The 25,506-nt window shown below is 40.3% G+C and overlaps 2 protein-coding genes across 4 annotated transcripts in view; one reads left to right on the forward strand and one right to left on the reverse strand.

Moving 5' to 3' along the window:
- The window catches only part of TMEM164 (transmembrane protein 164), a 29,433-nt gene extending 14,281 nt beyond the window's left edge, over window positions 1-15,152 (forward strand). Inside the window, exons 4-6 of the mRNA XM_083876418.1 lie at window positions 2,679-2,757; window positions 10,350-10,450; window positions 10,893-15,152. Coding sequence (XP_083732544.1) covers window positions 2,679-2,757; window positions 10,350-10,450; window positions 10,893-11,099 — 387 coding nt within the window. The 3' untranslated portion in view covers window positions 11,100-15,152. The remainder of the gene's footprint in view (window positions 1-2,678; window positions 2,758-10,349; window positions 10,451-10,892) is intronic.
- Window positions 15,153-20,171: 5,019 nt separating this feature from the next.
- The window catches only part of AMMECR1 (AMMECR nuclear protein 1), a gene marked incomplete at its 5' end in the record, with an annotated part of 79,997 nt that continues 74,662 nt past the window's right edge, over window positions 20,172-25,506 (reverse strand). For 2 of the 3 annotated variants that reach the window (XM_083876507.1, XM_083876506.1), the window contains 3 exons: window positions 20,172-21,826; window positions 23,561-23,657; window positions 25,260-25,350. In XM_083876507.1, the coding sequence (XP_083732633.1) occupies window positions 21,712-21,826; window positions 23,561-23,657; window positions 25,260-25,350 (303 nt within the window). In that variant the 3' untranslated portion in view covers window positions 20,172-21,711. The remainder of the gene's footprint in view (window positions 21,827-23,560; window positions 23,658-25,259; window positions 25,351-25,506) is intronic. The other variant, XR_014591517.1, reaches the window with a different exon arrangement.

The raw sequence follows: 25,506 nt of genomic DNA on the forward strand, positions 1-25,506 counted from the left end.
ATGGTATGGGTGTGTCATTTACTGGTAATGGCTAAGAAGGTGGCTGGTACAGTACAACATTGGGTGGTTTTTTAGGCTGTGTTCTAGGTGTACTACAGGAAAGACCAGAATGTGAGAGTTGAGCTCCTTCTATTCCTTTTCTGCCACACTCTGCAGTCTTTGTACAGAATGGCAGAGGAGCTGCTCTTGCACAGTGCCAGGGTAGAAATGATAAACAGAGAGGGGAGTGTTTCTGTCAGAAACCAGAGCAAAGTGTTAACCTGTGAGCCCCCTGAAAACCAACTGCTGTGTCTGAGGGTTTAATCTAAACTGGTATTATGTTCATACTCTTTTGGGGTGAACTGAAAATATCTGACTTCTGGGCTCCAGTCTGCTGCTGCCTTGGAGAGATTTTTCTAAAGCTGAGTTCAGTGCATGGAAAGATCTCATTGTTCTGTGTGGGCAGTAGCTGGTTTAAGTTAGGACGTGAAGTCTTGTTTTCACAAAGAGATTCATCAAATCCTTGATTGATGGGTGATCCCTTGTCTTCATTTCCAGTTTCTCCTTGCATGTGAAAGGTGCTTATGCTGAGTGAATCTTTTATTGATAAAACTGTTTATAGACAAGGCACAAGATGCAGGTGGGTTAGTTGCTCTGGAAAGCTTTTTGTTTGTTGTAGCCTGGCTGTACAACTTGAGTGCTTGGCCGTACAGCAACTCTGCAGCTCTAAAGCAGGAAATGCACTTGCATAATCAGCCAGCCTTCAGAACAAGCCATCTTTTACAGTGGGGAAAAAGATGTTTTGTTTTACACACAACAAAATACTGTCAACACTACTGCAGCATAACAACTGTTAGTCTGTTCTCAGGAGTGTCCCCACACAGTGTTTGTGTAACAGATCCTCACAACTCCACGGCTGTGGAAGCCCTTTTGACACCACAGATAAATGGAGAATGCTCCTTGGCAGGAGTGAGTGCCACATGTTGTGGTGTTTATTTCTGAAGTGGGATAGGTACAGCTTTTCCTCCAGTTAGGAACACTGCTTTAGCCCCATCCCAAATAATTTTAATTCCCTCACTTTGCTGTCTGTGTTGAAGGACAGCAGGAAAGGTTCAGATTTAGGAAACCGCACCATTTTCATGAAGTTCTTGTTTTTGGATACTGTCACCTTGCATGTGTTTGTTTTGGTACAGAATGCTTGGAATGAAATAACCCAACAGATTGTACAGGAGGGTTGTTTTAGCTTAGTCCCCACAGGAGCTGGCTGACCACCTTGGAGGTTGCCATCAGGACACAGACAGTGTCCAGTGGGGGAGTGCCAGGACTGCCATAATCCAGTTGTTGGGTTTAGAATCTTCTACCTGCAAAATAGGATATAAGAACTGTAGTTGAATTAAAAAGATCACTATGTTGTTTGCCAACTGTTTGACTGCTGTTTAGGAAGGAAATTAAACTCTTCCAAGCTCTCTTCTGTTGATGTAGAAATTTCTGTGATGTTTTAGTTTCAAGGCTGTGTCTTTAGTGTCAGAAAAGGAAGGTTTTCTCCCCACTCCTGCTTCCCAACACACAAACCACAGTGGTAGGTCCTGTGCCTGAATTCTTCTGCTGTAAAATGACAGAATCTGCCTTTGAACCAGGGCTTTTCATTATTCCCATGGGATTTCATACTTGTGGTATTGTCCAATTTTCAATCAAGAAAAATAATGCAAGTGTGGCTTTTCAGCTCCACACTAAAAAGCTGAATTCTGATTTTTTGCATGTTTTCTACTACTGTTCAGTTTTGTGCAGTTTTAAATGTGCTGCTTTAGTGTCATAAATAGATATAGGCTAAGGTACTTACAGATGGGAGTAATTTTCAAATACAGCGCATCCCTTTTGATAACTGATAAAGGGCTAGAAATAGGTGTGGATTAGGAAGCTCAAACACAAACTTATGGTTGAAGTTATTTTTAGTGTTATTTAGGTGTCTGACTTCTTAGAAAAGAAATTACACTAATTCAAATAAACACAGAAATTACTAATTGTAATTTCCCACAAGTTGGCAGCAGGTGAGAAATACCTGATTCACTATTAACTGGTAACCTGTTCACACATAATTCTGCAGTTTGTCTTAAAAACCAATAAATGAGTGGCCATTTTATATTTTAATTTAATTTATATTTGGTCAAGCTTAGCAGGTCTGTGCATGCATGCAGGATGCTATAAATCAGGTCTTTTGATTTTTTTTTTGTACAGACCTCCTCAGTAATTACTTGTATATATATATTTATATATTTTTATATATAAAATACCTCACTTATAGAATTCTCTCAGAGGGTGACAAGTATATTTTCTTTCTAAAAAGACTGCTGTGGGGATGTGCCTAGTTTCTGATTTAATTACTTGAGTGGTTCACAGTGTTATTGGTAATTCATGCTAGCATAGAAAGGGAAGGAGCAGACTTATGTTATTCCTTCTTTGTTGTGCTTGTGGCTAATTTTGGGAATTTCCTACTGGAAGTGCTGTGTTTGTGTTAAAGGGGGATGGAATGGGTACAGTTTGCTGCACTTCCAAAGCACTGACCATTAATGTTTGTTATTATACACAGATGATAAAATAACTGAACTGAAGGCATTGCCATGAGTCAGAAAGAGAATTTTTCCCTGGAACTTGGTTGTTAGCAATGAAAAATACTTACAAATATTTTCTTTATTCCACAGCTTCCATTTGAAACAGAGATTTATTACATCCAGCATGTGATGCTCTATGTTGTGCCCATTTATCTGCTGCAGAAAGGAGGTAGGTGGGCAGTTTATTCCTTATGGATTGAACTGGTCCTGTGAAATTAAAACACTCTGCTTACTGGATACCACTGGCTTTACCCTCTTTTTTACCAATTTTCTCTGTTTTTAATTAATAGTTCTTGATGTTCTAATGTTGGAGTTTTAACCCAGGTAATGAATTATGTCAGGCACTGAAACAAAAATTTAAAAAATCATCTTCTGCCTGAAGGGATATTTAGAATGTATTTGCACAATGTGCATTGTCTTCTTGAGCAGCATCTCTGCCATCTTGCAATATTCTCAGTTGTTGGTGGGATGTATTTTTAATATATTTATTTTTATATGTATTTTTAATATATTTTCTTGGCTGTCTCTTGAGAAGTACTGGAACTCAAAATGAGCCAAAAAGAAAAAAAAATAAATTAGTTGTCTAGTTAGATAAACCCCAGAAATTCTGAAGCTCCAGTGGAATGTAGTGACACATATCATTGGAATGAACTAGATTGCTTGTTATCTCTTCTGACAGGATTGCTGCCTTGCATTCACTTATGCCATAATAGTTCAGTGAGTCTGGGAATCCTAAAATGTTTCCCTGGCCAGTGATTTTTCCAGTTGTGGATCCTCAAAGGGAATGCAGTGCATATTCAGCTGCTGTGGTGCTCTGACCCCCTCTAGTGCTGATGTGCCTCCAGCTGCATTTTCTAGCAGAGCTGGATTGTTCCACCCAGGAAATAAAATATGATCATTTGTGATCCACAAGCCTTTAATGAAAGCCCGGAGGGATGCCAAGCAGTGAAATACAATCAGCCTCTTCCATCCTGCTGAATCCATTTTGTTTTATAGCAGGAGTCGCTCCAAATCCTTCACTCTATTTCACTGTAACCTTTGTGTTGCCTGATTGCACTGTGACCTGCTGAGTGAAATTAAGAAAAATGATTCAAAGGAAAAGTGAAATCTCATACTTCAAAAGAGGATTCTGTTTCTTTCTTTTATCAGGGAAATATGCCAGCCATGTTTAATGTTAATCCACCCTTGATATCCTAAAATTCTGGCAAATAATGCCAAAGTGAAGAGTATTTGTAGGAGGTACACAAACTCATCATCTTTGCAGGAGGAGGGTGAAGAGCAGGAGGCAGAAAACATTAACAGCCATGGAGTGAACTGTAGGCAGTGACAAACAAAGCTCTTGTGATGTCAGTAAATCACTTGGAGGCCTTGGAGTTCCCATCTGAGGTCACTTTTAGACATGAATGTCCTTTGCTTTAACAAGGCTTGGCCTTGGATGACGCTGGTTGTGTTCTTTTCAGTTTTGATTGCTTGGTGGTTTGGTTTGGCTTTTTGCTCATTTTGAAATAGAGCTTCTCAGGGTTCTTCAGGAGCTGGGGCTGAGGAGAACTGGATTTGCAGTTTGAAGGGTTTGAAGGTTGTTAAGTTTTGACTGGATTTGTAATTTGAAGGGTTTGAAGGTTGTTAAGTTTTGGTTGGATTTGCAGTTTGGAGGGTTTGTTGTTGGACAGTTGTCACCCTGGCTCAGCATTCTGAACGCCTGCCCTGTGTTCATGGACAGGTATTTGCTGCCATCTAATGTTGATGCGGTGGCAGTAAAACTGCTGAAAGATCTCTGTTGGCTAAACCTGACAATTGAGATTGCTCTGGGCTGTTTCACCAACAACTGCTGCATTTCTTATGCACCTGGCTCCTTATCACTTAACTGGCTTTAATTAACAAAACACCCATGATCTCCTGCCACAGATGACCTAATCATCATTTTTGATGAAAAAATGATTTGTTAATTTTGTAATTTCACTACCACCTCTGTTTAAGTACCTTCTGAGTAGATCACACAGGCCTTTGTCCTGAGTCCTGTATCTTGTGAAAATTGCTTTTTCATGGCTGACATTGATCAGCATGCAGCTTGATTTCAGTATTGTAAATAGAAATTTCCATCAGTGAATCTGTGGATTATGACTGAGAGAAGTAATTGAAGGGTAGGAAATTGAAAAAAAAAAAAAATGAAAAGTAATTTTATTTGGAAAAATATGCTACTTCAGTTTTATTGGGAATCTGCCTATGTTGCTGGTGACCTTGATAGGATCCAAACATTTCTCAAAGGTGGGGTGAGCAGAACCCCTGAAGCAGAGTGGTTTTGAGGCTCAGGCTATAGAGAGCTGCACCCTCAAGTTTGCTGACACCCTAATCAGGAATTGCACCAGCCACGCACACAGATCCAACTCCCTGCTGAAGTGTTTCCTCTTTGAAAGGAAACTGGTGACGGTAAGCAAGGGCTGTAATCATTTATTTTCTTGCTTTTCCTGCTGTTTTTTACAGTGGTGCAGGCTGGTCATGCTGCACTGGCAACCTTCATACATCAGACTGCTGTGTCTTCAGAGCTGATTTGCCACTAAATAAATGAGTTGTTTGCTGGGAATAGAAGCAGAATTTTCTTCTTAGGCAAGTGCTGCATCTTTCTAGCAATGAAGAGCCAGTGTCTGACTCAAGTCCTAAAGCCCTTTGTTGATCTAAGTGTCTCCAAAAGTGGCATCAGAAGAGAAGCTCTGTGGCATTGTCACACAGTCAGTTGCTAATTTTATTTCCCTTTTCTTCCTTGGAGAATGCCTCTGTTGTGCCCAGCACAGGCAGCTCCCTCAGGGCAGGGCAGTTCCTGGCCTCAACCTGCACTTGGTGGAAGATGCAGCACACAGATACCAAGTACAGATGAAAGGATCATTTTTTCCTTTGGTTGTAAATTAGGAAAGTGCAATTAAAACACTAAACTTGTGTTTTCCACTTGCTGGTAGGACTTGCTTGGGGATCACTATATTTAAAGACTTTTTTTAGCTGTTGCACCTTTTATCAGCCACTTTCCCACATTGTGACACTTGCCTGTATTTAGCCAATTCTTTCCTTAGCTTTTGAAAGGAGTTATCAAGCAGGCTACCTTTAGCAGTAATCCAGGAGAAATATCACTTTATGTTTAGATATACTTAGGTAGTCATAAATCTAGTCCATCTTGATCTTCATTGAAATGCTTGATAATGTGTGGTACAGCTCTTTTACTGAAACTGAATTACTTAGAGACCTGCCAACACTTTTGTGTTCTTCCCCTACTCTGCTTCTATGTTCCTATTCCAGATTTCTCTACCTGCTGAATGCCAAGGACTAGACACAAATGTGTGATTTGCTGCTGAGCTGTGCTTGTGCTGTGGCACCTTGAGCAGCAGGGTAAATCTGTGTGCTGTCACTCTCTCTTGTAGCTTGAATATTGGAGGATAATCTTGTTTGATGATTTAAGAGAGAGGAAGAGGAGAGGAGAGGATGCGTCTCTGTCCTGTGACCCTCCGAGCTTTATGCACTGGGCAGTTACAGTCAGTTTGAAAAATGAAATATCTCTCCAGGAGATGGAGAAGTTTAGAAGGGCAGGTGCCAGTATCTGGAAGAACTGCTGCTGTATGAAGGTAGAGGAGGAGCTACTGCTGCTGCTTTTTGGAATATCAGAAATGATCCTGAGAGAAGCAGGTACTGTAAGAGCTGGTTCTGATGAGAGGAGCTTGCACTGAGGGGAAACAGAAACCTCCCGGCACAAGGTACTTGTTTGAAACCTACACATGGAGTCAGAAGAGCTGTAGGGGAAATGTGGATTTCAGGATCATCCTCTTGAAAACATTTTTTTCCTGTTTTCCCCTGTAAAGGAAGTTTTATCTCTAAGCTAGCTCAGTAGGCCACTCAGCTGGAATTAACCCTCTGATCAAGGGAAATAAAAGGAAAATAAATTTGCCCTCACATTTTTGTAAGCTTGAAAATGAGAGAATTGTAATAGTTGCCCTGAGTTTTGGATTAAGCAGGTCTACTTGTAATTGTAAGACAAATGAAAGAGAGTGTGCAGCAGTGGAAAACTCATAAAGCTCTATCAAATGTAGTGGGAATGAAAGCAAGACATTAAGAGATTATTTTAAACCCTGCTAAATTAAAAATTCCTACTATATTTAGATTCTAATTCTCTAATTCAAGCAGAGGAGTAATTTTCTCCTGCATTATGTTTTCACAGAAATACAGAAGGAATATTGCTTTCTATTAAGTTGTGTTCAAATTTTCACAAGCCTGTGTATTGAGAATTTTAAATAAAAATAATAGTTTGAACCAGCACATTGTGGGGAGGGAGCAGCATTTAAAAAATGGCATCTCTTTGTTGATCTTTAGTTTTTTAAAGCCATGCTTCCATTTACTAGATGGCAAAATGAACAACTTGGCACATTCAAGGTCAGCAAAACCTTGTTACAGAAGCAGATGAAGAACCCCCAACTCCAGTCTCTGTGGAATCCTTCCTATCAATGCCACTGAAGTAATGAAGTTTAATTTAAACTGAGGGATCCCCTGCCAGGCTGTTTCACACAGGAGCAAACCTGCAGCCTACCTAGATGGGCCCAGCTTGGAATGGTCTCAGCTGGCTGGCTCTGGGTGTTTTTGAGAATGAGATCAGGGCCAGACTAAATTTCTGTAAGTGATTCATGTATAAGAACTGCCCATGACCCTTCATTAACAGTGAAACTCTCTGCTCCCACCTCTTGAAATTGATTTCCTGTGCAAGGAGCTTTTGCCAAAGCCAACACAGCCCTTCAAACAACCACTCAGCTGGCTCTCAATTTTCCTGTTTGTGTTTTTCTTTTAACAGGCTGTTCTATGGAAAATAGACCTCACTGCTCCATTGAACAGCCATCTGTTAAATAGCAGGGCAGTAGAGTAATAAAATCTATAGTGGGTAAATCTCATTTATCTAATGAGAAATGTACAGAAAATATATGTACAGAAAATGAATTTAAAATTAGTTTCCCAACACACACTGTGGAATTTAGAGTGCTCCAAAATGTTTTTGTGTGGAGCTCAGTGTTTCCTTTTTTGTCCTTTGATGTCCAAGTGATGCTATTGCTGAAAATCACACCATTATTTTCAGGATTGCAAAGTCTAATAAGGAGAGATATTTTTAGCATGAAGCAAGACCAAAAATCTGTAGGGAGCAAAAGTTGCTGATTTTTTTTTTTTTTTTTTTTTTTTTTTTTTAATAGAGCAAGGATGTAGCAGAGTGAAATTCTTTGTGGGGGAACCTGAACAGCTCTGCTGAGGGTCCTCTGAAATGCCATTCCCTGGTTAGACTGAAGCTGAACATGAAGAAGGTTCAAAGCCAGGTTGTGCCATGGGTGTGTGTTGTCATCCTGTGCAATTTCCTTAGACTTTTAATGACTGTTGTCCCCCTCCAGTCTCATTTTATAGCTGAAGTCCCTTGCCTGTTTTAGTATTTTTACCCTCCCTGCCCTGTAAGTCACCTGGATATGGAGGTGTCTGGATTTTAGATTTCCTGGGTGCTTTCCCCTTTAGATCTCAGCAGGCTTTATTAAATACTTTTGAAATAACACAGGCAACTGCCAACAGAAACCTAATTTGGTTTAGCACTGCTCAGCCAGTTCCCAGGAGCTGCTTTGATATCTTATTTAAATTTCATGTTGTGTTTTGTATCTAGGTTAAACACGCACCTAAAACTGCAAGGACAATATAAACATATTTTGCAAGTCAAAGCAGTGTTTTCTTTACAGCAGAGGAGGGAGCACAAAGAGTTTCTGTAAAGCTTGACCAGGTCACCTAAAGCTGGTGCAGCCAAAAATAGAGCCATGATGTCCTGCACTCTGCCACCAAGGTTCATTCCTCCTCCTTCTCTCTGCAGTAAAAAACCACATTTAGGGTGGTGTCACCTCTCTGAAGTTTTCAGGCCATGGAGTTTAATGAATATCATTCCTATCTAAGTCAACACTTTTGTGCCATTTTGTAAATAGGATGCCAGCTCTCAGCTCACACTTGCCAAGTGCATCCTAAGAATTTCTGCTGGGGTTGTTTCCCTTTACCTGCAGGACTCAAAGTGATTCCTGTGAGTTCTCTTATACCTTTGGTTTTACTCACTGTTCAGACACTTTTGACCTTCACCTTCCCACTGGATAAGGAACTTTACAAGCTGCCCTCTCCTTTCCAGGCAGCTCCTGTGCCCAAATTTATCATGGGCTCCCCAGGCTCCACCTGCTCAAAATGCTGTTTATTTGAACTTATTTCAGGTAGTTACTGCAAAATCAATTTGAACTGGCATGATGGGTACAAATTATGGAAGGAAACTATACAGAAAATAACTTTGAAAGGGCCACAGAGCTTGAGGCAGAGAATTTCTCTAGAGACCCTAAACCTGAGCTGGGATGCAGCATTAAACAGGGCTGTGGTCACAGCAGTTACTTGTATTTATCCCCACAGGATGCCATCCACAGGCATTTCCAGAGCAGCTGTGGTCTGGTGGGTGCTGTGGTGGCTGCTCTGCATGTGGAGTTATTTCAGTTCCCTGTAGCCTTGTACAGTGTCTGCTGAAGTCTTTAATTACTTCCTGGTAATTACAGAGTGTGCTGGCTAGCCAAGGCCAGTATCAGTATTGCATTCTGTGCTCTGAGCTGTCCTTTGAGTACTGGATACATGTTCCAGTATTTAATAATATCTAATGGATCAGAGACCAGATAAAGGCAGATAAAAATTGTCAGTGTGTTTTTATAATCCTCTGAAACTCTTGCAGCAGCCAAGCAACATGACATTGTGCATCTTTCTTTTCTGCCCTCAAGCTAAGTTATTAAAGTCATAAGGAAAGTAATATTTCTCCACACATCTTACAGTGCAATTTTCATGGCTGCTAGTAAGAGTCTAGAGAACGCTGTAAACTGGTTTTGTTCTTACCATAGGAAATTTGAATATTTAATTCCCAAAATAGTCTTGTGTCTCTGAGTACTTTTATTAAATCTGATTCCCTTGGTACATTCTAGATCAGGGAACATTGTGTTTTGTCAGGAAAACCTGGTTTTGAGAGAGTAGAGGAAGGTTGGAATAATTTATCTGCTACTTCATTTGAAGGGAAAAGGTATTTTACAGTATCTGTGATATCTACTGATTATAAACCTATTTGTAGTGTATATCTGAAAATATCTTCACAGCAGTTTCCATTTAAAAGCACAGCCTGTCATTATTGGATTGAGCACCTGATACAGCTTTTCTCTTCCTTGGCATTATTGGTGCAAGTTCCTTTTTAATACTTGTTAAACAACCATAAAATTAGGAGATGCCAAGCTGTGCTCTAATATAGAGGCTGTGCAGGACCTGCTGCTGCCCAAGTCACTTCTGTGCATGCTGAAATCATAATCCCTGCCAGAAGCAGGTGATTAAATATAAATAACCTGAATTTTTTTTTTTTTTTTTTTTTGAGATTCATTGTATGCCATCATTGCATTTTATTACTTCTGTGGCAGAAGGAAGAATGAAGTAAAAATCATTGATGTTGGTGAAAAATAGACAGATTTAGTGAGGTAATATTGTATATTTCACTGCTGGACAAGGAGGAGGGAAGGAGCTGATCAGGATGCTTCAGGTAAGAATAAAGCACTCAAATATTAATTATTATAATGGCATTGAGGAGGTTATCAGCTCAAGCCAGATAGCCAGATGTCCTGACATGCAGATAGCAGGGAGAGAGAGGATTATTCACTGAGTGTGTGATGGGCACAGCACTGAACATTAATTTATTCCTTTCTTTTCAAGGTATCTACACCCCTGAACCGCTCTGCAATTTCTGGTGGGCCCTTTTATCCACGGGGTTCATGTTTGTGTATCATTTCAGCATCTTGCAGATCCTGGGATTGGTAAGTACAGCCAGGGTAATAAATGGATAGCCTGCAAGTACATTCAGAGTAAAAAACATTCAGAGTAAAAACTGAGTAGTTTGAATGTCCAGGTCTACATGGATAAAACTTCTTGCATGCAAATTTTTGATTTAAGTCAGCTCGTATGCAGATTGCATGTTCTAAATAGCATTCGTGTCTTATATCTATATTTTACCTTGTATCTGGTAAAATATTTCATAGTTTGGTTATGTACCTGCATAAATCCATTTATTAAATACAAAATGGAATTTGGATCTGAAATCTTTGTTTCTGAAAGCTGCCCTGCTTGTGTTGAGCAAATCTGTGTCACCAGAACGTTTTTTTAATAATTATAGTAATTCTCTAAATTTTCACTGGTTTTAGGTGAATCAGTGCAAGATAAAAATATTGCTAAGTGATAAATTTATTGTTGCTTCCTCAGGTTACAGAAGTGAATTTGAACAACATGTTGTGCCCAGCCATCTCAGATCCTTTCTATGGGCCCTGGTACCGAATCTGGGCATCTGGACATCAGACTCTCATGACCATGACTCATGGGAAGCTCATAATCCTGCTGTTCCACAGTGCTGTCCCCACCTTCAGATGGAGCATGGACTTGCTTAGACTTCCAGCTAAGAAAATAGACTGAAATTTCTCCCCACAGAATAGCTCATACAGGAAGCAAAGATATACTGGAAAACAAAGAGGGGGGATCAGAGGACAATGGCTTTATACTTCTTCCCAGAGTTTTTTGCCTCAAAACCAACTCTGTAATGAAGTGAGGTTTTTTTTGTTTGTTTGTTTGTTTTTTACCTGCTGTTTCTCACTGCCTATTGCCAATGGCAAAATTAGTGGCCTTATTCTGGGGAAGGTTGGTGTTTTATACATTTTGTATAGATTACAGTAGAATCTTGCTAAGCCACCATTTAAAATGAGGCCAAGACCTGTCCACATTCCAGCAGAGAGAGTGGCAGTGCTACCTCGTTTGGACTCATTTTCCATTAAACAATAAAACACTTCTAGGATAGGAGATTATCTGAATTGTAGCACCCCACTGGTGTGAACCAACATGCTGAACTGCATCATCCTGGCTCAACTCTTAAAGCTTGAATGTTCCAAAATGGTCACAGGAAATGGTGCACACTTCATCCTCCAGTCAGAAGTGCAGAACAGTGAGGTTCTCATGTATTTTCCTTAGGCTGGTTGAAAATGTTGGGGAACAATAACTCATTAAAAAATAATAATTAATCAACTACTTAATTTCTAAGCTGCAGTGGATAAGTATCTATGTGGTGAAGTCCCATCATGATGCTTTGGAGATGTTTTTATTTTGGTGAGGGGGGAAAAAAGAATGTTGAAATAATTTCAAAAGCCTATGTTATGTGTAAGCTGTGATAAGATATTGCATTCACTGTCCTGACTTTGAACAAAATGTTTTTTTTCACTTACCTTGGACTGGAGAAGGAGTGTAGATACAAAGTCCAATGTAAACATCTTTTTTTTTTTTTTTTTTTAAATACTTAGTAGCTTTTGAAACATTCCTGCTCTGTGTGCTGATCCTCAGTGACCAGTCTGGTTGGTGAGAAACCAAATGAAACTCTGTTCTCTCCCTACAGCTATGCTAGATCATGTCTACTGATTTTAAAATACAGGTCTAGAAAGGAATGTCAGATCAGTGCAGGCCTCTAGTGCAAAGAACATATTCCAGTTTTTACCATGACCCATCAAGATTTCTTTTGGAGAACAGGATGTGGGTGGGCAGAATGATCAATTGTGTGCACTTGCTCAAATTCTGCAGGAGGAGAAACCACTGGGCAGAAAAAAGGGAAATCCTGACTGTGCTCTTCCAGAACTGTGAGCCCATTGTTCAGACTGTTGTGTTTCAGGGCTGCAGGTTTTTCTTGTACAGAAGATTTGTGGGAATTTCTAGATTCTTTGTGTTGTCAAAGCTGCGACTTGTAAGATAAACCAAAACCATCATACCTCCTCCAGCTGGATCACCTGAAGGTTTGTGCTGAAGTTAAGGTACAGATGTTTATACCTCAGGAAGCAAAAGTAAGTTGACTTTTTTTTTTCCCTTAAAAATTTTCCTTGGTGAAGGATTAAGTGGCTACTTCAAATATTTTTACTCAAATATTGTACACCTCAGTCAGAAATACATTGTCCCATATTCTGATTTACAAACTGGTTTCTGGCTTTTTTCCATGCCTTGCTCTGTGTGTGTGTGTGTGTGTATACATGTACTATATGCTCACAACTTGAGAGCATGCAGCATGTACCTAAACTATCCCTCAGGCATACACAGCTGGTGTTAGTTAGTATTACAATGGAAGGACTTCAGACAAATTTTGCAAATACTATTTAGCATTATCATTTTTTTAACTTAATGGTTTTGGGGTGGGTTTTTAAAATTTTCTCTCTTTTTTAAGCATCTTCCCTTTTTTTTTTTTTTTTTTTTTTTTTTTTTTTTTTTTTTTTTTTTTTTTTTTTTTTTTTTTCTCTCTGTCAGGATATTGTAGTTACTGGACACACTTCCTAAGTAGGAACCTTTCCTTTCCTTTCCTTTTTTAAATTATAGCACTTTCTATCTGCAATCATTGCTTCAGGGCCTTCTAAAGAATAAAGCAGCTGCTGTTTGTCACCATGGATGGCCTCCTTCCCCATGCCCTTCTTTGAAGGCTTTTGGAACTTCATGTTGATTTTTGGTGACCCAGCACTCAAAACTGCATCAGCATAGCTGAGACAGGCTCCACAGAAGGGGAAGGACAGGTCAGAATGGGAGCAGAAAAGAAAAAAAAAATTTAAAGCAATTTTTGTGGAACTTCAAATCCTTCATTTCTCACCTGTCTCTGGTATGTGCTGGGAATGTGCATTAGCCAGAGCTTGCTGTATGTGCAGGGAATGGGAAAGCAGAGAACTTCATCTCTATAGCACTTAGTTGTTGTTTTCCCTGGCAGAAGCTGATTTTTGTTTTCCCTCAGTCGTTATTTTATAGGCAGTTACACTATACAGATTTCTTTGGTTGCTTTATGCTTATTTACACTGGAAATGAAAGCACAAAACTCTACTGCTGTTCTTGAGAGGTGATTGCATCCTCTCCTGGGGTGTTACACACCCAATCCCTGTCAAAATAACTTGAAGCAGTTGCCCAGTACCTGGTGATGAGATTTTACAGTGCTGCAGTGCAATGCACAATTAAAATGCACAATTAAAAAGGGTTGTCTGGGCCTCCTGGTCAAACATGCCCAGAAGCATCCTGGCACTGGGAATTTCAGCAGCAGTGGCAGCAGCTCTGGGGCACAGCCAGACCCAGTTCCCAGCAGCTGAAGCAAACTATAAAATTTCACCCCAGAGTGGCTTCATTTGCTGGCCAGAATACCCCAAAAAATTCTTGTGCAGTGTCACTGCCTGGCCTTCAGAGATGTGGTTTGGGTTAAGGGGCCTGTACAGAGTTGTTAGTATTGGGGCATTTCAAAAGAAACAAGGAGTTAAATTCATTATTCCAGTTGCCACTGGCTGCATTCCCTCCAGGTGTAGCCATGAATGAAGCATTATTAGCTGTGATAAATCTGTTTACGGATGGGTTTATTGACGCAGCCTTGGAGTAAGTAGCCCTCCAGAACCAGAGGTCAGCCAGTAACATTTCTGTCCCCACCACCTTGTGCCATGGCTTCAGCTGCTCAGGATCTCTGCAGTGCTGTTTTTCCAGAGGTTCAGACACTGCACAGTGCCTGAGATGGATCTATTTGGTTTAACTTCCTCTTTTAAGCACCAAAGGAGAATTTGCATCTTGTTTCTTTTGAAGGGTGCAAAGGAACAGCTCTTGCCCATGTGTTTATAAATGGATGAAAAGCCAGAGTATGAACACGCTCCTGGAGCTGGTTTCGGTTCAGCTTCTTGGTTAAAAAATGCTGCCCATAAGCAAAGCTACATGTGCTTGAGCAGCTGCTGCCTTGGTGAGCCTGGGAAACAGGAAAAGTCACTCCATTTGCAGCCCAGTCAAACCTTGAGGTCTGAGAGTACCTCTGAACAGAGAGTAGGTTTCTCTTTCTGGCCACAGAGTTTTAATATTTCTGTACATTTGATAATTTTATAAAGTTCAATGGTATTTTTCAGAAATGGCAACTGTAAACTGACTGTACTTTTATGTCCTAAGTCTTGCATCTAAACCAGAAGCATTTGTTTTCTATGCATCCAGAGCTAATGGAAAACAGTTGTGTTTTCTTCAGTGTTGCAGTTGTTTCACTCCAGGTGGATCCTTAGGAATTAAAGGATCCTTAGGAATTAAGAAGCTCTGAAAAAGCCAAACCCAGGAGGAGGGTGTGTCAGCCCTGGTGGAGGTTTCTGCAGGCACACAGGTCAGCTTTGGTGTTTTCAGTTCTACAGTGACAGGACTCATAGCAAATCTGTTGATTTTTTGTGATCTCGTACTTCAAGTGATATTGCTGTAAATCTCTATTGCAGCTGTTGGTGTAACTTAGTCAAAGCCAAGCTGTTTTATAAATAATTTTATTTTTCTTCAGGGTCAATTTTGTACTTTTGAAAACTCTTTCTGCATTTCCTGAGTCGTTTTCCCAATGCTGCAGAGGACACAGCAGGCAGAGCAGTGAGCACACTCTGCTCTCCCCAACCACGCTGTGCCAGGGGCTGGGCTGGAGCTCCTGGGGGGCTGCAGGAACTTGGGGGGGGCTGCAGAGCTGCAGGAACCTGGGGGCTGCTTACCCCACACTCCAGTCCCAGCATGGCATTATCCTGGCACAGAATGGGTTGGTGAGGGCAAGGATGGATGTGGATGGGCTCAACTGCCACATAATGCTGTTAGTTCTGAATAATTTCTAAGAGTGTTATCAATTTTGTAAACTTTTTAATGTGCTAAACTTTGGTTATGAGGTAACATTTACAAATAAGGGGTAATTTGTGTACTTGTTTTCGTATTTTTGCTCTGGTGGGTTTTTTTTTTGTTGTTGTGCCCTAAAGTCCAGATCATTGGGCAAATAATTGTTAAACCTCGGAATTAAAACAAATAAATGCATTTTACTGGATACTGAATAATTTTGTCATCATTCTGACTGTGCCAGGGCTGAGTCTGTCTTCCTTAGGACTTTTTATAACTAAGTAAGAATCACAGAGGCACATAATATGAGCTCTTCATAAATCAGGTAAGAAGATGGAGCTTCTGTCCAGCCTGATGTTGTCTACCTTGCACACAGCAGTTCCTGGGAGCACAATGGGATTTCTGGAATTCTGAGCAGTTCAGTCTGACTTGTGCCTGTTCCCTGTCAGCCAGGAGCAGTTCAGGGCCACAGCTCCCTGCAGGGTATAAATCCTTTCATCACTGTCCTTGTGTTCCAGGTGCAGAGCTCAGGGAACTGGTCCAGGACAAGGATGATGCTTCTCCCCAGCCTGGGCAATGTCCTGCGGTTCCCCTTTCACACCCCTTCAGCACAAGGTGGCAGAACAGGCACAGAAGTTTCCAGCTCACGCCTCTGTTCAGAAAGCTGCTGTAGCACTCAGTCCCACACAGCAGGATGGCAAAGGAGTTTTAATGCACTTTGCAAGTGCTGCTGGCTGTAATAAACATGATTGCAGCCTAGTTAAATGTATTCCTGTGACCCAGAAAATCTCAAACAAGCAGGTTATTGCCTTGAGTGCAGTTCTTGGCAAGTGCTCTTCCTGGAAAAAGAACATACTGGATGTGCCCACCTTGTATGATTATACATCCATTGCAGAGGATTCAATTTTTCATGTGGCTGGGGAAAAGAATCAATTCTCCAGCCTAATTTCTCTGCAAGAGTACAAAGACTGATGAAACAGCTTAAGCAGAAAGTCAGTTTGAAGTGCTGTATGGCAGCCTGAGCTGAACCATTTCCCACTGCAGGCACTGCTGATTATTGTCAGCAGCTCTCTAGAACTAATTGGAAATCAGTTTTTTATTGTTTAATACCAACAAATATGTAAGAATAAGGTTTCTACATCTGAAACACCTGGCTTGAGTTTTACAGCATGGGAATTGGAGAGCTCCTAAAGCACTGAGAGGAGTGGAAACTCACTGTAAGAAGTGGTAACAAGCTCTGCCTTTCAATGCCTCAGGGTTTTAGGTTAGGTTTAGTGTAGGTTTTACACAGTTCAGACTAATGGCACTAAATCTCTGGGCCAGCTTCCATCACTGGTTTAGTATTTACCCACGCAGGTTTCCCTTCAGAGGTTTGTTAATCTCTTAAAGCTTCAGAGCAATGAAGTAATGGCTGCATCAAACTTCAGCATCCAAAAGCTCCATGGATTCTATTGCTCTGCTTTCAAAGACTTTGCATCTGCAGCCAGCAGAGCTATTAAAGAGTGTGAGGCAAGCAAAGCCCTTCTAAACTCAGAGCTGAGTTCCAGGGAGATGGAATGCTTTGTCTCAGGAATTATCCTACAGGGGAAACATGCTCCCTTTATCCTACAGAAGAAATATACTCAGTAGAAAGTGTCTCTCAGGAATTCTCTCAAGAATTTGGCTGAGGGACCCAAGTTCTCTAACTGGATTTTGGCATTAGCTGTGCTGCTGCTTTGACAGAGGCTCTGCAGTACCCGCTGGCACAATGTCCTGTTGGACAATCTGGCTCTAGGGGGGACCAGTGCTGTATACCTTTCTGCAAAGGAGTTCTGCTTCAAAAGACTGAAAACCACTTCTGCCTCTCACAGGAGGGAGCTCAGGCCTGGACAGAATTCCATGTGTAAAGTTAGACTTTAGAAGTATAAAACTGAACTGACAATTGATATAAATATTTATAAATATCCTGAGATAAATAACTGATGGAGCTGATATAAATGGTGATTTCACTGGGAGTGTTTAGCTGCATGTACCTGTCCCCAGTTCGTTCCCACAGCAGGCAAAAGGGAAAGACAGGAAAATATTTCTAACACCCCATCAGCCTGTGGCACTAACACCAGGTACAAATGGTTCAATAAAAACATGGACCAAGCCACACAATTAAGCAGAGAAACATAAAAAGAAATGGTGATTCTTTTTCCTTATTTTATTGGGTAAATGATTTAAAAGGTAATAACAATAGTGTTAAAACTACTACAATATCTTTCCACAGCCATATCTCACAGACCCACAGATAACCTTCTAGCATTTTTTTTTCTTTTTTCCTCATTTTTCTCTTTTTTTAAGCCGTACTGAAAAATGCCCATTTCAACAGTTTCTTCACACTAATAGCAATTCAATGTGGAAGGAAGAAGGATCTAGTTATAAAGGAAGGGGGTTCAGGTAATCTGTGATATTACTGTCATCAATTGAGTTGTTAAGGAAGGAAGGAAGGAAAGGACTGAGGCTTTCCAAGCTACTCCAGGTAGCTCTGAGCCCACTGTGTGTCACCATGGCATTGGAGAGAACTCAAGATACTGGTGAACAATTTTAAGTTCGTTGGTTTTTTTTGTTTTTTTTGTAACATATAAAACACTAAAATAACTTAGAAACTAGATCCAAATATCTTGAAAAGAACTTTGATATACAAAAACAGTCGTAAGTTCTTACAAAAGTTTCAAACAAAAGTTTTTCTCAGTGCGTTTATGTACCAGCGCAATTACTGAGTCCAGAGCAAAGAAAGAGGTTTTTCTCTTTTATTTTTTTTCTTTAACAGTAATAAAAAATGAGGAAAACATATCTTTGTATATAAAGAATCATTGCTGGTCTTAAGAATAAATGTAACCAGAAACCCTTAAATCTGAGAGGCACACTTTGGGTTTCTCTTTTTTTTTTTTTTTAAACTTTTTTCTTTTTTTTAACATAAAATGAAAGTCACCAGTTTATTTAAATTGAGGAGATACTCAGACTCCCCAAATAAACTTAATTCAATTAACATCACTAGCAAAAATCAGTTAGAAACTGTACAAAAATAAAAAAGTTAACACATTTAATCCTGCAGGGATTTAGTAAGGACTGGAAGGCAGGCTTTAGGAGCAGCATTTGGGCATGGCTGGAGGCTTCTTTGGTTCGATCTAACACACATAAGAGATGTAACCTACTCCAGACAAGAGTTTTTAAAAACCCGCACAGTTGAAGACAAGAAGAGTCCAGATACAAACTCCAGGTGTGCCGGGGCTGTGCCCACCTTGGTTCCAGAGGGGGCTGAGGTCGGGTCCACCCGCGCCGGAGCAGCGTCGCTGGGATGGCGCCTGGAAGGACACTTGAAGCATCACCAAGTAACAGCTTCGTGTCAAGTCTATGGTTTGGTTGTCTCACTCAGTTTACAGAACAGAGTTTTTAGGAACGTTAGGCAAAAGAATGAAAAACAAACCCCAAACAAACAGAAAAACAAACCAAAAGCCAACAATCTCTTCAATGGAATAAGGCAAACTGAGTAGTGCTCATAAAAAAAATAATCAGCATTTCAACTTAACAAACAGTGAAATAAGCTACTTGGTTGTACCTTAATTTCTATAAAGTACCCCAAATGAAAAACAAATCTGTACTAACCCCAACAATACAGCTAAGAGCTACTCAATATAACCACGAGGGAATGACATCTGTGAGAGCAATTGCTGATCAGCTTTAAGCAGACAGACCTATTCTGTGCCAGTGCATGTCACAGTGAGCTGCACGTTTGGTACAAAGAATCCCACAATTAGAGAGAAACAATCTGCAGCAGTTCAGCACAGTGTGCTGAGGAGGTAGGTGCCCTAGAAACACTGTAGGTAGACTGATTATTCCAATCTTAAAAAAAAATAAATCATACAATCTGATTGACCACAGACTCTGTAACAGTTTTTTTTTTAATTAGTGATACAAAACTCTGGTCCAGAAGGGTCTGGCATGAGCTCGCTTCAAAAGCACACCTTTACAGTTTGTATAACACCCTTGAACTGTATTTTTAAGCAACAGCTACTAAGAGATAGACAAAAATGCATTGTGCATTAATGCTGTATACAAAAAGGAGACAAAACTATCCTTTTCTCCCCCAAGCCATGGTGGGAAGTATTGCTGACCTTGTCCTTCAAATCCTGCAGGATTGTTTTATTCATCAGTATATCATTATTACACTGGTAAGAAATTCTGTATAACATCTGCATATATTGAAGATTTCTTAAAAAAATTCTGATATGATTTTAGATCCGCATGACCAGTCACGTGACCTCCTTGAGGTTGATTAGCACCTTTCAATACATATATATTTTTATATAGAATAGATCTTTCTTAAAAAACTTCTAACAATGAGCTCGTGCAGAAGCGCGAGCGAGCTGTTAACGAGATGACAGATAAAGATGGGCTTGGATGACTTTTTTTTGTTTGTTTTTCGCAGCAGAATGATTCAGTTTTGTGCTCAGGTTTCCCTATAAGGGCAAGAAAAAAACAAAAAACCACAACTCTAGATCAGGTAGCCACTTGTTCAGATTTCCACTTGAAGATTAATTCATCTAAAAGTGTTCCCCAAGTAGAAACAAGACAACAGTATCATCCAAAATAGCCTCTGTATAAACATCTACTCATTTTTGCAGCTTCTGGCTGGCATCTCTTGGCTCCTGAAATTTCAGGCCCTCTGCTTAAAAATTAAGGCATCGCAACTGAAAATAGTAATATTTGGACATAAATGCTGTGGATGAAGGAATGCCAAAGACCTTCTACAAGAACCTCCATAGAAATTAAGTGGCAGACCTAACCTCACATAAGGGAAGAACATAATTTATCCTTATCTGACTTTGAAACTCTATTGAAACACTTTTACAGTTAATCCAATTTCTTTTCTTTTCTTTTTTTTTAACAACTGAATTTTATATATTTGATTTTTATGTATCTGTGTATTTACAAACATTCATTATTGAAAGTAACTGGGATTTCTGATTCCTGTGGTTTACTCACACAGATTAGGAAGGTCTTTTCTGTACCAGGCAGCCTGTGCTGCAACAGGCAGCAGTGGGAGTTGTGCAGGCACAGGAGGAAGGAGAGAGCTCCTGGCCTTGCAAATAGACCACACATACCTTTGACTAAATCCTATTTTTACAGCAGAAAAAAAGTTCCAATGGGTTTTCTTTCTTTCTTCTATCATGTGGAGGGGAATCAGAATTATTACACAGTACTTACAGCTCTCAAGCACTATTCCTGCAATAGATGAAAACATGGAACATTATGGCATACTTGTCCTGGCTCTGTCACAATAGTCTTTTTTTCTTTGATTAAACAGAAGTTAACTTGATTCATGACTTAATAAAACTCAATAAGTTCAAGATCAAATGAAAGAACAAAACAGGGATTTCTCTTTTCCAAAATCATAATTATAATAAAAAAAAATAAATCTCACTTCAAAGAGGAAAAAAAAAGTGTCCAAAACCCTGATGCCAGAGCAGCCTCGACAGGGTTTGCTAGAATGTCTGGAGTATGTTTTCTATGAATTTTATATATAAGTATATAATTATGTTATAGTCAAAGGCACTAAAATCTAAATCCATTTTCTTCCTAATATGACATCTGCTACTCACCAATCTGTTTTTAGGACACAAATTTGAGTCATCAGGAAGGCATCATCTCATTACAAATGCATTCTGGTGACTACTCCTGACAGGCCTGGGCTGCCTGTGACTGCCAGCACAGGGAGGGACACAGAGTGTTGGACTGTGCCCTGTCATTGAGGCCACTTGATTCTGAACATGCTGCCATGTTAACATCACCTCTTGCTGAGTTGCTTCTCTTCATGTCAAAAAAGCATTCTGTGTGTCAGCCTTGATGTTGGGGCTGTTTGTGCTGGATCTGGAGATCCTGTACAGAGCTACATGGAATCTTTACTGTGAGGGTGAGATATTGGACACAAAACGTCATTAAGAATATCAGGAAAATGCAATTCATTGTCTACTTCAATACCTGAATCTGATATGTTTCATTCCCTATCACACCCATTAATGCAAAAGCCTTTTAGCTAAGCAAAGCTTCCCTAACTGCAATTCCTAAACTCTTCCTTCCATCCACAGTTACAAAAAGCCTTGATTGATATAATTCAACGTTAATGAAGTAGAAATTTAAATTTCCATAAAAAACCCAAGGGGATAATGCTGCAAAAAAATCTGCAGTGACTCAATAATAAAAAGGTATGGGATCTTGGTAGTAATGCAAGTTTTCCCTCCCGTTGCCACGATGAGCTGAACCAACTAAGGAGCCTCAACATGGCAACGGAAACTATCATCATAAAATGGTACAGTAATAGAGATAGCTAGACCAAGAAGGGGCAGGGTCTCCTGGGAAGAGGTCTGCAGAGAGGTCCAGTGACTGGTCATGCGGCTCAGTGTCAGGAATAATGGTTGTAGGGTGGGAGGGGGTGCCCAATACCATTCTGGAAGTGATGGTGCTGACGATGGGCAAGGTACTCTGTGTAGCTCATGGTCATCTTCTCACTGCGGTACCTGCAAAGAGGAGAGGACAGGTCAGGGGTGGTACCAGGGAGTTGCAGCAGCAGCAGAAATGCTGCACTGCTGGGGTGGTTGGTGGGAAGAGCTCTGTACTTCTGATGCTGATAAGACTGAATTCAGCTGCACAAGGGAACTGCCACAGTTGTCAGGGTCATTTCCTGACTCTTATGACAAATCACAACGTAACTGCTTATGAAAAAATACTTTAAGCAAACAGAATTGTTTAAAAGGGTTGACTACTATGTTGGTTGAAGTAGAGGAAATAGAGAATGTCCTGTATCTTCAGCCAAACCTCTACAGAAACCTACTAGGAAAAACCATAAACAAGAACTACAGATTTTTGGGCTGTTTTTAAACAATCAGTGTCAACCGTCTGCCAAATTCTGCTTTTAAAATTATCCCAGCTACATTAAATGTAGTTACATTCTTTTTAGACTAGAATACAGAGTATCTCCAGTTGGAAGGGACCCATCAGGAACATCGAGTCCAGCTCCCCACTCCTCACGCAACTACCTAAAACTAAACCATCTGCTTAAAAGCATTCCTCAGACCCCCTTGGCCTCCAACAGGCTCCATGCCATGACTCTGGACAGCTTGTTCCACTGCCTGACTACCTTCTCAGTAAAGAATATTTTCCTAATGTCCAGCCTGAACTCCCCAAGGCAGCTCCATTCCCTTTCCTCATGTTCCACTGCTGCTCACCAGAATGTGGAGATAAGCAGCTCTGTTCCACTGCCCCCCAGGAACCTGCAGACCCCAATGAGGTTTTTCTAAGCCCTCTCCAAACAGAACAAAACATGACCTCAGCCTCTCCTCTTAGAAGAATCCAGAATGCCAAACACTTATTGAGACCCAAAGTCTTTATGCCCTTGAAGAAGACAAGTGGTCAAAACTTTCTTATAACCTAAGATTATAAAAAAGTCCTATTTCTCCATGCATGACTAAATAACTGGAGTTCAGCAGTTGTTTTACACTGCAGGCTTATACCAATAAATAGCTTTAGAGCCATTCCTACACACTCCTCTACCCTTCAACATCTAACAACAATGTTATGGGCAGAGCATCTGCTGCTAATTCTGAAATAGTTTGGCTGCCACACACTAAGGAGCCCTCAAGGGCGCGTCGTAATAAATTAGCAAAACTAAACTAAACTAGTATGAAATAAAATATTAAATTCTTGTCCCCACTCCTGGGAATTCCCTGCCAAAGTTTCACTAATGCCCTGGCTGTCAAAGCAGGGCATGGCTGGCATGTCTCGCACCTTAAGATAAGGGAAACCTCTACTCCATGGGGCATAACCCAAAGGTTTCTCTGAGGATCCAGCAGATCAGGGATCTGAGGAGCCTCGATGACAATACAGCAGCAGTCCCACCATGCACCATCTACCCAAATAAATCTAACAGGAGTAAGTAATCCTTGTTAACCACAGCCCTGAACAACCACCACAGCCAAAAACCCCTCAGTGAGAACCCAGAGCTAAAGCACTACTGTGAACGTGCAGAGTTATCTACCAAATATGCAAATATCCAAATACTGTGCCCTGGTGTTAACAGCCACCTCCTCCTCCTTAGTGCCACTCATCCTTGTGCAAGGCTTCTCCTCAGTCTGCTCTTGTCCAAACAAAGGAATCATGAATGAAGAGTTCACCATTCCCATCTGCAGGAGCACTTACCAGGAAGGAGCACCTCCCAGCATTACAGGGGCAATGTGCAGGATCCCAGTGCATACCTGGTTAGCTTTATTGTTTTCCTGAATTCATTAGTAATGGGAGCTTTGTAGCCTCCTTTCCTCAACAAGGAATCTATGGTTTGAATGTGGTCCCATCCTGTTGAATTTTACAGTAGCACAAATTAGTGAGAAATGGAGCAATAGGAACAGATGTTGCAAAAGCAGAGAACAGTGTGTGGTGCTGTGAGAGCACAAGGGCTCTGCTGGCATTTGGGATAAACCAAAATTCAGAACAGCTGAAGGAAATACCACATTTAGGATTTCCGTACACACACAACTCCACAATTATTTTTTATCTCAGAGCTGAAATATATTAAAAGTGAACCCACTCTACCCAGGTGTCCTGGACTGGGTGTGGGATACAAAACAGACCTTTTCCAAAATATTCAGGTATGATTATGTATCACAGCCACTTCAGACATTATAAATGGTTATGACAATATGGAAAACTAAATTTCCGTGTAACATTTAAAATAATTATTAGCTGAACATGTGCAGGGAACTTGAAATCAGACTTCTACATATTTACAGAAATATGGCTGATTTTAGAACAACTATGTATTATAGGTGTCTGGGTAATTAAAGAAGTAATGGATTAAAAATACAAATTCATTACTGTTCTCAGTAAGATCTTCATGCTATCCAAACTTCCTATTTGTTTAAAAACTCTCCTATTTTAAATAGCTGTTAGATATGTTATTTCCTAAAGATGCAATAATTAATCACACTGTTGCATAAAAAAACCTGCAAAAACCAGCGGATTTGGGCACATACAAAATACAAATGAGTAGTTCTGGAGACTTTAAAGAATCAGAATGCAATTCAAGGTCTACTAAAACTATTCAGAAATTTAGACACATTCCCCTCACAGTTCCTGATTTTTTAAAAAGGCCTGGAACACCTCTAGACTTTTAAGAAACTGTCTGGAAACAGAATTATCAATTAAAAAGAATTCTCAGTAAAGATGCCAGCTGAACCCTTTGTAGACAAATTTATATATAAAAAGGTGAAAAACAGAAGGGCATAAGCAATGCAAACTGTAAAAGACTGAGACAGACTGAGACACTATCAACCTTGGAAATAAACAATAGTGAGTGCTCAGAGTCAGCCAAAGACTGTTCAACAAAATCTACCATAATTTTTTAAATTCACAAACTTAAGTCTGTGCCTCTATTGAAAGGGACTTTTAACAACATTATTTTGTACTTCCATATTGAAAATAATTTCCTTCCATCCATTAAAAACCCTGGGAAGTCTGTGTTTGTAACAGGAATTGAAAGTACCTAACTGAAAAACAATTTGATCACCAGGAATGCAGGAATAAACCAGGGTTAAGGTAATTGCCCAGCCATCCCAACACTTAACAGAGCTTCTGCATCTCCCTTACAGCCCAGCCCAGCAGCCACACACAAATTGGAGGCTTTGCAGAACTGTTAGCCTGGCTGACAGCACTGTACCACCCCTCACATTTGATTTTCCTAGAGCTAGGCTGCATTTATGACTGGCTTCAAAAACAGCTCACTGAATCCCTCTAGGAGACTGACACAGGCATTGAATTGGCATTTTATATAGGAGTCTTCTTACAATTGAATATTGCTTCATCATCTGACATCAGTGCAAGGTCAAATACTTGCATTTTAGATTTACAGACATGTTTAAATTCTTCAGCAGCTCATAGGAAATAAAGTGCAACAATGACCTTGCTCCTTGGCGACCTCGGGCAGGTAGGTGGCCGTGCGCTTTGATCCTTTCTCGTTGATGAATTCTATCCTGATGCCGTGGACACCCACCTGCAAGAGATGGGCACCTTGGTTAGGACACAGCCAGGGAAAAGACACAGCAGCTTTCTGGTAAAACCCCAATGTGAACCTTTCAGTGGTTTAACAGCATTTCACACATGGTTTCAGGAGTGGCACTGCAGTGGGTGTCATCTTTTGGAGGTGTTC

Source organism: Zosterops lateralis (assembly GCF_965231275.1).
Source record: "Zosterops lateralis genome assembly, chromosome: 21".
In the NCBI taxonomy this organism is placed as follows: Eukaryota; Metazoa; Chordata; class Aves; order Passeriformes; family Zosteropidae; genus Zosterops; species Zosterops lateralis.